Source organism: Python bivittatus, unplaced genomic scaffold (genome assembly GCF_059951505.1).
Source record: "Python bivittatus isolate LINGU-HERP-01145 unplaced genomic scaffold, Pbiv_v1 ctg000080_np1212, whole genome shotgun sequence".
In the NCBI taxonomy this organism is placed as follows: Eukaryota; Metazoa; Chordata; class Lepidosauria; order Squamata; family Pythonidae; genus Python; species Python bivittatus.
Genome location: NW_028277035.1, coordinates 45103783 through 45120064, shown reverse-complemented (window position 1 = coordinate 45120064; position 16282 = coordinate 45103783). Strand labels below are relative to the sequence as shown.

The window sequence follows — 16282 nt, the reverse complement described above, 5'->3', positions numbered from 1 at the left end:
TGTTAGATTCTGGTTCAGCTCAAAAAGCTAATAAACATCATAATGGCACAAAAATGTATTAAGCTATCAATATCTGTATTGATTTTATTAATTTTTTATCTCAGCTGCCAATCATTTTGCATTTTTTGCTGTTTTTTAAAGTTGTTAGCTGCCCAGAGTCACTTTTTGAGATTGGTGGCCATAAGAAAGAAAGAAAGAAAGAAAGAAAGAAAGAAAGAAAGAAAGAAAGAAAGAAAGAAAGAAAGAAAGAAAGAAAGAAAGAAAGAAAGAACAGTATTAAACACCTTCCTGTTTTCATAGTCATTATTACATGATCATACTTTTTTTCAGAAGTATTGAAAGTAAAATAATGCCACAATTATTTTGCATGGAAGCAGCTATCAGCATATTAATGTAAAGGCATATAAGAGACCAAAGGAGGCAATTGAAAAACAGCAATTGGTTGAGACTGATGTGACCCACACACTGGTGCATGACTGGAGACAATTGCTAAGTAAATTTGTGATAGACAAACAACAGCTACATGTGATCTGTGCCGTCCCCCACAGATCAGTCAGAAAGCCCAGCATAGATGCATGCACCACCAAGATGCATGCTTGACAAATCCATCAAAAGTTTAATAGCATTGAAATAATAAAATTATACCAAATGGGAAGTGTTCGGAGGATATTTAATACAAATGTGTTCTTGCTATATGTATTAGAATAATCCTTTTCCCAATGGAACATGAGTAATAATTTTAGATAGAGCACTTAAATTACATATACAAGTTGAACAAATTTAGCAGAATAGTGGCAGTGTATAAGAACAGTATGGTGAGTTCTTATACTAGGTTCTAGCCATATTAACCAGAGAATGGATCATTCCTAAAGATAAGCATACTCACATTCCATGTGATGGTGCTTAGTCATGTGCTTCAATATAGGCCCACCTCTTGGGTCTCTAATGTGGATCCCATGGATGGGAATGTGCCCACGGACATCTCACTTAGTGCCTGCCAGGCTCTACATCTCACCTGATCCTATTTTTATTTTTAGATTTCTTAAAAAATCGAGGTGGCATGCTACAGAACAAAACACCAGCCTTAAGCATTATCTTTGCTTCCAGCAGTGTTTCTGAACTTCACTGTACCCCAGAGGCATTAGAAATGACAAATGATTGGTTGCTGTAGCCAGTGTTTTGTTTGGCAATAAGCCCAGCTGCCTAGAAAAAAAGACAGATGTAAGCTGAGATGGTAGAGAGGGGGTAGCAGGAATTAACCTCATCAGCTTGCCTTCCAGTAAATTGGTTTTTTCTTACTAGTTGCCCCAGGGCAGCCATTTTATGAGAATGCTGTTGGAAGGTTCTCAAAATTCCAAATGTATTTCTGGCCCCAAAGGATTAGGAATTGTAGGTCTACCCCATTCATGTATCCAGCGTGTTTAAGGGCCAAACTTTCCAGCAAAATGGACAAGAGCGTGTTGAACTCATCCCCACATGGCTTACATCCCAATATCTGTAGAGGAATACAGAGATGGCCTTGAAGAAATGCAGCAGCCACTAGCAAAACCTGAGTTTAGCACAGGAAGGCAGGAAAGTGTGAGAAAGAAACCCAAGACTGACTCTCTTTGGTATAGGAGGGACGGAAGGAGAAACTCTGTCAGTCTTCCAAGATTCTGTTACTATAGCCTGTATCAGTAAAGTAGAGTTCTAGTATTTCTTGGGGTTGTTTCCTGACCTGTCACCTTGAAGAGCTGACAATATCAGTGTGAAAAGTACCTAGAAGGAGTTATCACTGGGAGATAAACAGCAGATATATTCTCATTCAATCCTAATCCCACTTTCCTCTAAAAATCAAATCATCCACTTTATGTATAATTGGCAAACTTGGGTTTAAATTTACAGGTCTGCAGCCTTCATGTATAATTTGAGCTTGGCCTACTGTCTGTGGTTATGTAGGTTGGGCGGTTGGTTGCTTGCCAGTTACAAAGTGCCTGTTGGAACTCTGTCATCATATAAGCTTTCTGGGTCTCTTTCTCTACTTTGCAGCTACTGTACCTGTCCTGGTGACAGTAAGACAAGTGAATGAGTTCCCCCCAGCATGCTCACAACGGGTATTCAGTGTGCCAGAGAATACTGAGTATGGCTACAGCATTGGCAACGTCAATGGCACTGACCGAGACTATCCATTCAACAATATTGAATACAGCATAATGGATGCAGATGCTGAAAAGTTCTACATTAATAGCCATACAGGTAGCTAATGGTGGTCCTACCTGGCAGGGCCTCCATAGTCTTTGTTTACCAAACAGCTTAAGGGTCATCCTTCATTCTTTTGGGACAAGCCAAACCGGTATGAAAGAGAGATGGGCTCCACTTGAACCAAAATAGGACTGAGTGGTTGGTGCATGACATAGCTGAGGGTCCTTTGGGCTGAGCCCAGCTTGACTGAACCTTCCAGAAACTCAAGTCTGGTTGAGAGACTTCAAACTATTGATTATGTTCTGAGAGCTGAGTCTGTCGCCTATATTCTTCTTTTACTGCTGTTAGGACTGGGCCCTTTACTTCCCACCCTTTTCTCAGCTTAATGGAAATACGCCTCTCATGTTCTGTGCTAGGTGCCAGTTACTTTTTTTTTAGAACTCCTGTCCTGGGTACCTGTAGCTCCCTACACATCTCCCACAACAGGCAAAAGGCAGCAGGATCAGCGTTTACACTGATCACTGAAAGAAAGCCAACCGATGCTGGGCAGCATCTGTTTCAGAAGGGAGTAGATGTTTCAGAAAATAGTAAAAGGGCCTATCTTGGAAGTAGATTAATGAGTGAGTCTGACAGGAGTTAAAAATGAGACAAAAGGCAGACACCAGCATTTTAAAAAAGATCTGGTGCATGTGCTGGGGCTAGAAGTCTCCAAGCCAGGATGGTGATGGGCTGGAGTGTTCAGCTGTGAATAGATAAAATGAATACAGTAGATATTGACTGTACAGAGAGAATCGGTGGGATACAGTCATTTCTAGATATAAGCTCTATGGAAGAACAGGGAAGGATGTACTGGAGGAAGTATTGAGTTTCATGACAAAGAGGGTATAAAAGCTGGCCTAATAAATGTTGGAAGACTAGATTCCTCCACAGAATTGCCATAGATGGCAATATCTGGCTGCAAATGTAAGTTAGATCTAGAGTTATATTATCATCCACCTGATCAAAATGCTGAGAATTATCTCGAGGATGAAAGAAATCAGGAAGGCATGCAAAGGGGAAGGTGTTGTAAAAGCAGGGACATCAGTTACACTCATGTAGATTCATGCTCAGGCCATAACAAAGAATCACATTTCTAGATAGCCTGATGATGGTGTCTTAGAACAGTTTGGGCCCAATCTCTCCGTAAAGCCTGGAGGTATTTTAAAAGCCTATGTTTGAGGCTCAAGAGGAATGAATTCCACAATTAGAAAGGGTCAACCAAGTCTAGGAAGAGGCCAGTGTGGCCTCTAGTAGTGTTCAGGAAGCTGTAAAGGTTAAGAAAGCTTCCTTCAGGAAATGGAAAACTTATTCTTACATGGAGAACAAATGGGAACACAAATTGGCAAGAATATTTGGGACTCTTAAGCTTGGAAAAAAGAAGATAGAGGGCAACTTGATAAAGGTATATAAAATCATGCATGACATGGAGAAAGCAGACAAGGAGAAGAAAGAAAGAAAGAAAGAAAGAAAGAAAGAAAGAAAGAAAGAAAGAAAGAAAGAAAGGAAGGAAGGATGGATGGAAGGAAGGAAGGAAGGAAGGAAGGAAGGATGGAAGGAAGGAAGGAGGGAAGGAAGAGGGAGGGAGGGAGGGAGGGAAGGAAGGAAGGAAGGAAGGAAGGAAGGAAGGAAGGAAGGAAGGAAGGAAGGAAGGAAGAGGGAGGGAGGGAGGGAGGGAGGGAGGGAGGGAGGGAGGGAGGGAGGAGAAAGAAAATAGTGAATTCTTGACTGTTCATGTTTCTCACTTTCTCTCTCTGCTTTTGACTGCCTGTCACCCCATTTTTCCAGTTAAATGTTTTGATGTTTGCTATGTTTAATAAATAAGCACCAAGCTATATTTTTGCTAGCTGAACTGAGTGGCATATGTGCTTGTTCTGATCTGGATATAGGGATTGACAAGGAATAGGCTGGGTCTGGGTGCAAACTAAACTGAAAATTACCCAGAATAATCTTCTAACATGTCACAGGTCAGCTGCATGTACTTTTGCCCCTGGATTATGAAAATCAGAGCGTACATCGTCTGTCCGTCATTCTAAAAGACCTGGAGAATGAAGCCGCTCCCGCCATTCAAAAGACAGCAACTTGTAATGTCACAATTTATGTGCAGGTAATTTGAAGGTGGAAGGGAAGCTATGTTGATACAGAGCACTGAATATTCCCCCCCCCCCCCCAGGCACACTATAAATTATATCCATCAGACCAAGCATTGATAGGGGAGATGGCTGGGCAACCTGTGGCCTGCCTGCTGGGTTCCCACCACACTTGGCAGATCTGGGAGCTTCCCAAGACTGAGCTGAACCATTCAGCAGCAGCCAAACACCAGCTCTCAGGGACATTATTGTTCTGGGGTGTGCGTGTGCATGTGTGCATGCATATGTGTGTAGGAATAAAGACAACATGAAAAGCATTAAATGCTTCACCCTAGCCCCGAAAAAGAAAAACCAAAATGAGGCAACATGTTCAGCTCTAGCCTGCCTAGCAACATGACTAGATTCCCCCCCAGTTTTTAAAAATGGAAGTGCAGCTCCTCTGTTCACAGAAAGGTTGCCCAGTCTTGTGTAGGAGAAGCTGGGCTTTGAACAGCCTCCTTTTCCTATGTTTTTCAATTACTCAACTGTTGTGTGGGTATGTGGGGCCAATATGCAAATGTATCCTATATTATAAGTTTGTATCTCCCTTCGTCTGCTCGTTAACCGGCTATAGTGTATTTTATTGGTTTTCAATAAAATTTCTTCTAAAATTTCCTGTGAGGAGAAACATGGCCTGTTGTTCTAGCTGTCACTGTACAGATGCCATGGGTCCTTTCTGTCAGAAAGGTGATGCCCTGAAAGCAGAAATTGCACGGGCATAAAACTATTTTATACAAGTGGGAGTAGGGAGAGACCACCTGTAAAGCAGCTAAACCAGTACCTTCCAGATGTCCTGGACTACCCTGCCCATTTTCCCACAATCCATAGGCCAATAGCTGTGCTGGTTGAGAATTGTTGTCCAAGACATCTGAAATGGACCAAGTAGGATCGACTTCTCTGAAAGCTTTAAATCTATGGTCTGGTATTTGCATGCAACTTTTAAAACTACCTGCAGTGGTAAATAGCAGCCACGGGGCCTGATTCAGATCCAGAGCACCGTAATACAAGGGGAAGGCAGGGTAACCGTTTTCTTCTGTTAGGCCTGGGATGGAGTAGGCTTCCACTGGGGCCAGTGGATTGTTTTCAGTTCAACCCACTGAATTCTTCTTCCTTCATATTGGAATCTCATGCGGCAAATAACCAACTGCAGAAAGTAAATATTTTTCCTGCCAAAAATCACTTCTGCAATCATCTGCTTTATGCTACTTTTGACTTATTTGGTTCATGTAGAATTACAATTACACAGAAGTTGCAACAGCTCATTTCCCTTTATAGTAACTGGAGGAACCCTGAGGCCTGGAAATCTTCCTTGCATGGAGCCTTGTCTTTTGGAATATCTGTGATCATTGCAGCAAGGAAGTGTTTGGGAACTTGTGAGCTATCTGCCATGAAACCTGATGTCCTTTTTATCCCCAGGATGTGAATGATCATCCTCCTGAGTGTGAAGAACCATTTTTGCTGCGTTCCATATATTCCACCCAAGCCAGAACTATGAGCGTCACAGAGATCAATTGTAAAGATACAGAGAGGGGAACCAAACTGACCTACAGCATTGTTGATGGTATGGAATAGGTGGCAGATTGCCCAGGACCCAATCAAATAAATTAAAAGAGATTCATACCAGGGACTTCTTTTGGATCTGAAAAAAGAAGGAATAAGCTAAACTTGAAATAGGGAAAAAGTTGGAGAATAGAAGCTCACTGATGAGGGCTGCTGCTGCTGCTGCTTCTTATAAAATGCTTAAAGAATTAAATTGCAGGCAAAAGTGGATTTAGTAGAATGGACTACGGTTAATGCTAGATTGCCATGGTAGAGGGAATATGCTGGAAATAAGAGTTCAATAGAATGATAAAGCTATTTCATCTTTTTTTTTCCACAGGGGTGCTCTCCAGGCAGGGATGTCACCCAGTTGGTTCAGTCCAGATTCTGCAAAGTGGTTGTTACACTTTTTTTCTGAGATCTGGAAGGCTGTGCCTTTCTTCATTTTGACTGAATTGCTCTAGAGCAATTTCTTAACCTTGGCAACTTGAAGACGTGTGGACTTCAACTCCCAGAATTCCCCAGCCAACCATGCTGGCTGGGGAATTCTGGGAGTTGAAGTCCACACGTCTTCAAGTTGCCAAGGTTGAGAAACGCTGCTCTAGAACTTCCCAGTGCTGGCCTGAGATGGGGCTCCTTACCCCTGGGAATTGTAGTTCAAAGCAAGCTAAATGGAGGATGATGGGGCTTCTGTGGGAAGACCTTGTAGGCAACTTGCCCTGCAAATGGGAGAGCGCTCAGAATGGAGGAATGTAAAAGAAGCAGGCTGGCAGGGATGGGGTCATTTTTCAGTGTGTGGCAAAACTACCCCATCTTTGCCTTGTGAACTGGAAAGGGGCCAGCGTTTGTAGGATCATTCCTGCTGCAGTGGACAGTCCATCTGGTCTCTTCCCACATCCTGATTCTTGGGCTCAAGCCAGGAATAACACAGCAGCTGTAAACCACTTCCAAGTTCTAATTCAGTGTCTTCTTCCTGGAGTTCATCTTTTCATGCATCTATCCATACATTTAGAACTTATCATTCCAACCAGTATAGCTACATGCAGCCCTGGTTACAGTTTTGGGGAAGAGCGCCTTGTTGAAAAATGAATGGCATGCTATTCTGCCATCTTTGCAACTTATAGAGGCTTTTTAATGCAACACTGGACTGGAACACCCATGAACTGGAAAGTTTGGAGGAGTTTGGATGGATTTGTTTATATTTTTTACAATGTAGCTTCCCCCATAACAGCTTCTCTCCCTCTCTCTCCTTCCCTCTCTCTCTCTCTCTCTCTCTGTGCCTCTTTCTGCAAACAAATGAGACAGATGTACACAACTACACGTTTAGAAAAAAAATGGTCCATGAGGCAGATCGCTAGCCATTTATTTTCTTATCTTTGCGTGGAGTATGGTTGGGGGGTTGTTACTCCATAAATGCCAGCAGCTCAGAGGGCAACTGACTGGATTTTTGCTCTCTTCTACTTGTCAGCTGTAGGGGAGGGAGGGAGAGCACTGTTTGGCTCAGGACGTTCCCAGTGGCCATTAGACTCACAGATGCGAACGTGGCAATGCCTAGTGAGTTTTGGTATTGGCAGAGATCTACAAATAGTGAAGATGATTGTGGGTCAGTTTCAAATAGCTTTCTGAGAGACTAGAAAGTGACCACCAGTACGCAGGATTTCTGATGGAAAGATATAATTAAACTAGGAGTGAATGTAATGCTCTCTTAAAACATTGATGCTCTTTTCTTTTCCAGGCAATGTAAATGGGCGTTTTCGCATGGAAGGAAAATGGCTTTTCCCTAACACCTTTTCCTACAATCGCAATGGTATATATGATCCTCTTGTTTTTGTGCTTCTGGTACAAGTAACAGACAGCGATAGCTTACCTCGCTTCAGCACTACAGCCACAGTTGTTGTTTATGTGACCCCCTGGACCACAACAGTGCCTACTACCACCACAGCTACTACGGTGAGCAATCATATGTGTTGCGGTCAAGAATCTCTTGGTCCATTTGCATCACTGGAATTGCCACATTTTTGCTACTTGTCCCACAGACTGTTCTTCCAGCCTGTGAAGTAGGTCTGCTTTAGAATGGATATTTTTCTATACTACGATGTGGCTTTCATAATAGTGCCTTAGATGATAAACTGCATTTAGATGCCTCCAGAGGAGTGGCATCTAAAGATCGCTTTGTGATTTTTGGCAATATTTTCTGAGGCATTGGGGAATTAGCACTTTATGGTAGTTTTGCTCCTCTCCATGTGATCTGGAATGTGTGTCTGTGTGTGAGTGACTCTGAAGCTGCTACCCAGCATGGTTTTATCATGATATTGTAAAGTATCCTGATCTAGCTACTGAGAGAGAATGTCAAATGATACAAAGTGCAATATCACCAGGAAAGTCACAAGATTTAGCTCTGCATTTTGGTTTAATCAAACCCCAAAATATCAGTCAGTTCTTTTAGGTCATGGTTGGGAATCTATAGCTCTCCAGCTGTTCTTAACAAAAACTCCCAGAATCTATAGCATTAATCATGCTAGTTTGGGCTGCTGTAAATTGTAATTTACAATAGGTATAGGACCTAACATTCCCTGGCATTTTTGGAGCATTGTTGCCGGCTGAATAAGGAATAATAGATTGAAACTGAGTTATGACAAAGAATGGATTGAAAAGAAATTTACAGTAAAATTCAAGGAGAGTTAGCACCCAATAATTCAGCTCTTTTATGGGCTATATGGGTAGAGTTTGGCTAGGCTGAGCTTAGCATCTGAAAAAACTATGTGTGTCTGCATACTAAATTTATACTATTATGATTTCAGACAGTCACCAAGAAGCCCACTGTTTTGCACAGAACTGTGCCGTACTGGGCACCAGATCCATGGTTTGTGGTGGTTCTTACACTAACTGGAATTCTCTTATTTTCTGCCTTGGGTTTGCTGTTTTGGAAACTCTGCTGGAGGTGAGTGTTCAGCAAAATCCCCTCTGCATCACTCAGCTTGAAATCTAATATTATCTGTAGATTGATATGTGTCATCAAGTCAATGTTGACTCTTAGCCACCACCTAGATGGACCTTCTCCAGGATGACTACAGTTATTAGCATCAGCTATTTTCAGGATACATTATGAAAAGGGACTAGATTGAAACCAAAGATGAGCAATTTTCAACCAAGGAGCATGATCTGACTTGGAAGAACATACTATAGCCCCTTTCCCCCTGTCTGGAAAACTTCATCTTTTGCAATCTGCTATATACTCCAAGAAATCATTCCCTAATCTTCCAAGCTGAAAGAAGATTGTGGTTTATTTCATACAATCTCAAAGCTCTCACCACATTCAAATAATAGAAGATCTCTTCTGAAAACTCACCCTACTCTTGTTTGGCTTTCAGAAAGGCACCAGGAGGGATATCTCAGCCTCTACTGCAGGACAAGTAAGAGCCTCTTATCATGGATAACTTGTAACCCTTATGGGGAAATATTATTTCTCATACTTCTTGGTCATGTCTGATTTGTGGGACAAAGCTCTGGAATAAGCTACAGATACAAACTATCAGTTAGGAGCCTTCATTTTGGCTATGAGTTGTCATAGACAAACAAACAAACAAACAAACAAACATAAGATAACTATTCCTTCAACCTTAAACAATGGAATTAGAAACATAATTTGTAAACATGGGCATTTGCTAAAGAATATACCTGGATGTAGGAATACATGTCTAATCATGTATAGACATCCAGTAATAAAAGCATTAAAGTTCTTTTGGTGCCTGCAAAGGTTCATAAAGGGATGGAGATGGTGCAAAGAACACTTGTAGGCTCAAATATTACAGGCCAGTACCCACTGGTAAATACAGTATTTGCGCAAACTGCTATTGATATAATAGTTTTATGAGTTCTGCTAATAGTAGAACTTATAATTTAAGGGAATTTTCATCTGTTCATCTAAAGAAGTTATCTATGCTATCTAATGGCCATGTAAGTTCCTTGGTGTGGGCATGACACTGTGGCTGTATCAAAAGGGGCAGCTTTCAGACTCCATTAGAAAAGCATGATTTGGAGAAGGACCACGTGGCACAGGTTGTAAAATCCTGTTACACTGAGAAGGTTAAATGTGAAAGTGACAACATTTCAAAAAAGCTTTTAAAGTGGGAATTCTATTGGTTATAAACTTTTTACAACATGGCCTTCCTTTGGACTCAATGAGGAAGCGGAGTGGGATAATATGGAGGGATTATTTTTTGTCTTTTGCCTTTATTTCTGCCTTGAAATGCAGTTGGTGGAAGGAGTTTACTATTGCATTTCTCTGGGTGGTAATAATATACACTTCTAGCCATCACAGTATAGCCAACAACAACCTCACAGTCCTTACAGCTGGGGTTGGTGTGACTCCTTTATGATTTCTACAGTAGTTTTGGCATTTTGTTCCATTTGATCTATGAGTCAGACATTTATGGACTTGAACTCATGTTGATATATACATATACATACATGCACCATACATACATGTGTATTTATATTTAAATAGACTTAAATGGCTACTTTTGAGAAAGGCATGAAAGAAAGGCACAATAGAAGCCCATCACAGAATCAGTTTGACTCTGTGTATTCTTTTTTGTTATTAGGAGTTCTATTTTTCCAGTCTTTGTACAGTTGTGGACTGTAGTGGCTGACTTGCTGGTCATACTAATATTTACATTTCTATAAATGTGTGTGTCTATAAACGTGTGTGTTGATCCTTTCATTTGATATGAGCCGTTGGCTACACACCACACCATGAGACCCCGTTTTAACATTAACTGGGGGAAGGCAGAGGAAAGAGTTCTTTTGTCAAGTGTGAAGCGGAGGGGGCTGTGCTGAGTTGAAATTCTGTGCCAGCTTGGATAAGGCTCTAAGAAAAATAACGTTCTACCATTGGAATATTTTATGCAAATTCAGCATATTTGTTTTTAATTATTCTGCTTCTGGAAGTCATAGGGAGGAACAATGAAATATGCCGAGCATCAACGCTTTATTCTCTAGTGCTATGGTTCTCACACTTTGAGGTATTTTGACCCCTTAAAATGAAAGAGAAATCCATATGTTCCTCCAGGAATTAATGGTTTTGTTAATGTTAGGGTTTGGCAAGAAGTAAATGTACCATTTCCTTCTAATAATTCAGTTTTAATCTATATATATCACATGGCTTCTCAAACTTTATATCACATGACTTCTCAAACTTTATATCACATGACTTCTCAAATGTTATGGAACTGCGACTGCCCACTGTGAGCATGTACGTCACAGAGAACAAAGCCAAGAGACAGGTTTAATAGTGCTCCCATGTCACTTGCACAAGCCTGATCAGGTTTTTAAAAATATTGTCATCCCCTTCGAAGTTGCTTGTGACTACTCAGGGGATCCTGACACAGAGTTTGAAACCCTTTCAATCTGCCCCACTCATTTCTTTCTCCTCACCCAGCTGCAGAAATTTCACCAGACATTGTCCTCATTTCTGTGCCATTTTTATTCCTTTACAATCTTTCCTTTTAAAAAATTATAGGAGAACAGTTTTCATACTGATGTTGTTCTCTTACTGTATCACACGCGCAGCTATAGCAGTAAGTTTTTGCAGTTGCTGAGAAGTCAGTGCTACCATTTTTTTGATCATCTGTCTGCAGCAAAGGCCTATGGATGACTTTGGATCTCCCTAGTGTCCGACACCTTCATTTCGCATGCTTCTAGCAAACTTGTGGGTGGATCTGGGTGGGCTAAATGTGTTGGGACTGTAACTCCCAACTCCTAGCCACATAGGCGTGGCCACGGGAGCTGCAGTCTCAATATATTTGGTGGACATCAGCTTGGAGAAAGCTGGAATGGAGCATCAGTTACTCTGTGATAGAGCTTCCAGGCTATATCTCTTATGTCACTGGTCCTGCTTGACTTCCATCAGGGTGTTAATGGAGGAGCTCTTCTTTAATCCAATGTCTCTCACTCTGTAGGAGCAAAGAACTGGGAAAAAATTACAAGGTGACAGAAGAAGCAAGTAAGGAGACAGGGAAGGATTCTGCTGAGTTACAGAGTCTGGTATGTCATCATGGCCTAGTCTGAATGTTTTTTTTTTCCCCATTTAATGTGCTTAAGCTGCTGTTGTCTCCTTCAGTTGGTCAGTTGCAGTCATCCTTGTGGCACACTGTTGTTGCACTCTTCTGTGTATGGCCTTTTATGGAATGTAGGAACTAGGAGATTGCCTGCTTGATGAAACAGAATCAACCCAAGCACTTGCTTGTCTATTTCCATCCTGTTATAATGGTAACAGTGCCTCTTCCTGGCAGAGATTGGAAGGAGCAACAAGAGCTTTTCTTGGGTCCCCCATGGACTGTTCCACACAGCAGCACTAAAGTGATGCTATTCAGTGTGGGAGCCAATTTAAATTCAGCAGAATAAGGGAGCTGCCTGCATAATGTGGGGAGAGGAGAAAAGTAGAGTGGGGAACACTTCCTTTGATGCTACTTACTGGTATAAGAAAGCGTGTGGGTCTTCTGCTGTCTGTTCACCATCCCATCAGTGAGCAGGAACCAAAAAAGCCATCTTCCTTCTTCTCCATCCACACTGTCTCCCTTCTCCTACTATCCTTGGCAAAATTCTCTGGCTTTGTTTCCTTTCCACCCAGTGTCAGCTGTCAGTGGGAGAAACCATTACCAATTGCTGCCTTAAAGTGTGGTGCTGCAGGCTTGAGTGAGTGTGGACAGACTCCTAGGACAGAGACTTTAGCCACCTTTCAAGTTTCCAGAGTGGCAAGACATTGACATGGAGGTGCACTGTATCAGTAATTTGTCACTTGGGTTATTTCTGAACAGGTCTTCTGAAAGCCCAAGTGGCAGGAAGAATAGTAAACCTGTCTACCAGTCTGCCATCCACATAGACTGGTAAACCTCTATCCAGATAGCCCAGAGGACACATTAGTGGGGTAGAGAAGAAGAATAGGGTGCCTTGAAACTCCCAGCCATCGTTCCAACTAGCTGGGCTAATTTTGGATAGAGATTTGCCAACCTTACAGAAAATCGATATACAGTTTTATGCTTGTTCTTGTCACTTGGGCTAGAAAGGGAACTGGCAGAACTCTTGACAACTACACCCCAGCTCCCAAATAGTAAGCGTTGCAAGGGGATGCTGGCTGTAAGTAGCAAGAGAAATATCTCAGGGAGTACACAAAATAGCATTAGAGCAGGCAAAATGGCACTGCCTGCTCAACGCATTTATGTGGGATGTTCCTCTGTAGGATGTCAGGAAGGAACAAGCAGGTAAAAATGGCTATAATGTTACCTGCTCACATCAGCTGAAATTCTCGAAGTATTCAGTGGCATACCTGTGCCTCACCCCTACAGGAACCACTGTACCAGTGTTTCAAAACACCAGGGTTTTCAGGTATAAAAGGAATCCATATAATGTCTCAGACTGTGCCTTGGGTTCAGGCCTTTGTGGGAAGAGTCTTTCTGAAGAAGGGTAGACATCCCAGCAGTCCAAGATGAAATGGCCATGGAGGGAAGCTTCCACTGACTGTGGGGAAGGGGCATGCCCACAACTGTGTACACTAAGCAATTGGAGTGGAACAGTGCCCATAACACAGCACCACTTGAGCTGGCAGGGGGTAGAAAACACCACATTTGATGTAGAGCAAGAAAAGATTGACAAAGGCTGCTCTCACAGTGGGCCAGGGACAAGTTGAGAATGACATTAGCTTCTTGACAAACAGTGGGGTGCCTTGTGCCATGGCAAGCTGGACATACGGATGAGGCCTGTGTCTTCCTCTGGGAGAGTCGCTGAATGGCAGAAGGTTAAGTTCAAGGATGCTTTCTTGCTTCTTCCTGGGCTCCTTGCCCTTGAGAAGAGGTGGATCATATGTCTCTCTCTCTCTCTCTCTCCCCCTTATTATAGCAATACCAGTTTGATGGCCGGGCTCAAGACCCTGGTAAGTTTAATCTCCAGTTGTTCTGAAATCACCTTGAGCTCTAGAGAGTCAGTCAATGAAAGACATAAATTCTCCATTCCCCATAAATGAGCTCTTGTATATCATTGCAAGAAAGGAAATACCAGAGTTCATCTTTTAGCTAAAACTGGATTTATTTGCAGGAGGCTGAGAGCTGCAGTTGCTGTCACATGTCATGTGCTTCTGCAGAGATTGCAGAGCTTAGCCAGCTGAAGACCTTTACTGTGTTGCTGGTTTCCCTACACATAATAGGGAATGATTGCCAGAGACCATGGTGAATTTATGCCACTGTTGTGCTCTGTAGAGGACTTAGTAATACACCGATTCCTTGCTGGGAAGTCTGACTTTAGATGAAGGATACACAGCCTGTGCCCCCTCCCGCCATAGTTAACACTGAATTGTAATTTTTTTATGTTCTAGAGAGACGTTTCTCATTACATGAGAATAGCTTATTGCATTACATGGGAATAGATTATTACACGAATATGTACATTTGTTCTCATTCAGCTCTTCAGTCACTTTTGACTCTTAGTGGCCTGATGGACATTGTTTTGCCTGAATTGTCTATCAGAAACTCTTGAATTCTTGTAAGCTCATACTTGTGTCATGAGTGACAGTGTAGCCTGGTTTTTTTCCCCTCCTTGTCCCACCCTTTTTTTGGAGTGCAGCTGACTATAAACCATTCATAAAAAATCCCCCCACTCCAGTGCCTCCATGTAATATGTAGTTTTTTTGGCAGACCCATGGTAGTAATTTGGATGTTTTTTTGAATTCCAAATCTCACTTGCAGCCCTTGTATTCACTGGTGGTTTTGCATTAGCAGGCCCAACCTTATGCAGCTTTGAAGCCCAGAAGCTTTGCCAAGTGATGCTCCCCGCTTTAGAGGTTGCAAAGAAGATAAATAATTGCATGCCGACCTGTGGTCTCTTGGAGTTTTCTTAGTCCGTGCAATGTTACAGAGCCAACCCCCTCCATATTTAGAAGTGAAGTTTATAGCAACTCTGGATAAATCACTGTCTTCCCAAATTCTGCAGAGGAACAGCTTTTTGATATAGATACATATTGCAATCCATTATGAAATTCAGGTGCCTCTGACTTATTGCACAATGCATGGATAGCGTGGCTGTGTTCAGTCAGCTTTTGATAGGCAGATGAAGAGCTTCCCAGAGTTGTGTTCTAAGATGGGCAGCCATACAAATCTCTTAATTAATTAATTAAATGAAGGCAAAAGACAGGAAGGTAAGGCTAAAGCAGGCAAAAAACTAACACTGTCTCTTGTTTTATGTCTCAAGTCTCTGGCCAATATTACCTGTTTGACAGCAGCACTGGAGCACGGCGCTGGGTGTGAGCATGGAGGAAGATGAGAAGCTGGCTTTCTGGACATCAGCAATACTCTGACTGGTACCTGATGTATATGCTGGCATCAAGAATAGCATTCCATCAGTTACATCTACTTTAATAAGCAGAGTTTGCCACTTTCCTTTCTTCCTGTGCTACTTTGCTTTCCACAGCTGTTTCATCCTCAGAGTTAGGCAAAAAAAGACTTCTTCTCACCACTTACAGTACCTGCCTGTCCAGAAATTCTCCATACTATGGGAAAATGTAATAATGGTAATGTGGAACTAGGTGAAACATCAAGCCATTTGTCCCTCCTTCCTCTTACAAAGACATGTGTCCATCAGGAAGTGGTTTAATAAAGGCTCTGAAGTGTTGCTTGAGTGCATAAGAATTGTATGTGAACTATAGGAACCTGGCTTCAAAACAAGAGATATGAATTGGGCTTAATATCAGATCATCTATATCTCAGGTTAGGCATATTCATTTCTTTAATAGCACGGTGGGTTCTGAAGTCTTCTGGTATTTCACAATATAGAATCATGTACATATTTCTTTCCTTCAATTTAATTTCTCTTGTGATTGCTAGGGATGGCTGAATAACTGAGAAATAATAAAATAATTGTGCATACCACCAACCTGTTGTGGGAGTGTGCCAAAGTTAAACACAGCAACTTTTTATAATTGTAATTTTCTAATACTCTATTCAGTGCAAGTTAGGTTTTATTCATGGTGGGCATATTTTTTTCAGAGGCTCCCTAGGCAAAGCTTTAATCACACTAGTGCCATAATAATATAATAAAGACATCTTAAGGGTATGAAATAGTAATTTCCAGACCAGCTGTGGTCCTAATGCTTGTCATATTGACTCCCTTTCTGCTCCAAGTGAATATGTTGTATTTAGAATAGGGAAGAGAATGGAGATTCTTCTGAGAGTAGCTTTCCCTTCAAAACTTGGGAATTAGTACTGCAACTTGCCATTAACTTTTAACTAAACTTATTCTCCTTATCTCTTAAACACAATTCTCCATAATACGGGCAATGTTGGTATTCACAGCATTGCATTATTTTATAAATTTGGATATCTCCTAAATGTTGATTATGCATGTTACCG

At 41.7% G+C, this 16282-nt stretch overlaps 1 protein-coding gene across 1 annotated transcript in view; it reads left to right on the top strand.

Annotated features, from left to right (window-relative positions):
* Nucleotides 1-15181, top strand: part of CDHR4 (cadherin related family member 4) — a 31229-nt gene extending 16048 nt beyond the window's left edge. The window contains exons 12-20 of the mRNA XM_088134780.1: nt 2029-2235; nt 4185-4324; nt 5763-5907; nt 7621-7835; nt 8687-8826; nt 9257-9298; nt 11846-11930; nt 13782-13815; nt 15126-15181. Coding sequence (XP_087990906.1) covers nt 2029-2235; nt 4185-4324; nt 5763-5907; nt 7621-7835; nt 8687-8826; nt 9257-9298; nt 11846-11930; nt 13782-13815; nt 15126-15181 — 1064 coding nt within the window. The remainder of the gene's footprint in view (nt 1-2028; nt 2236-4184; nt 4325-5762; nt 5908-7620; nt 7836-8686; nt 8827-9256; nt 9299-11845; nt 11931-13781; nt 13816-15125) is intronic.
* Nucleotides 15182-16282: the final 1101 nt, after the last annotated feature.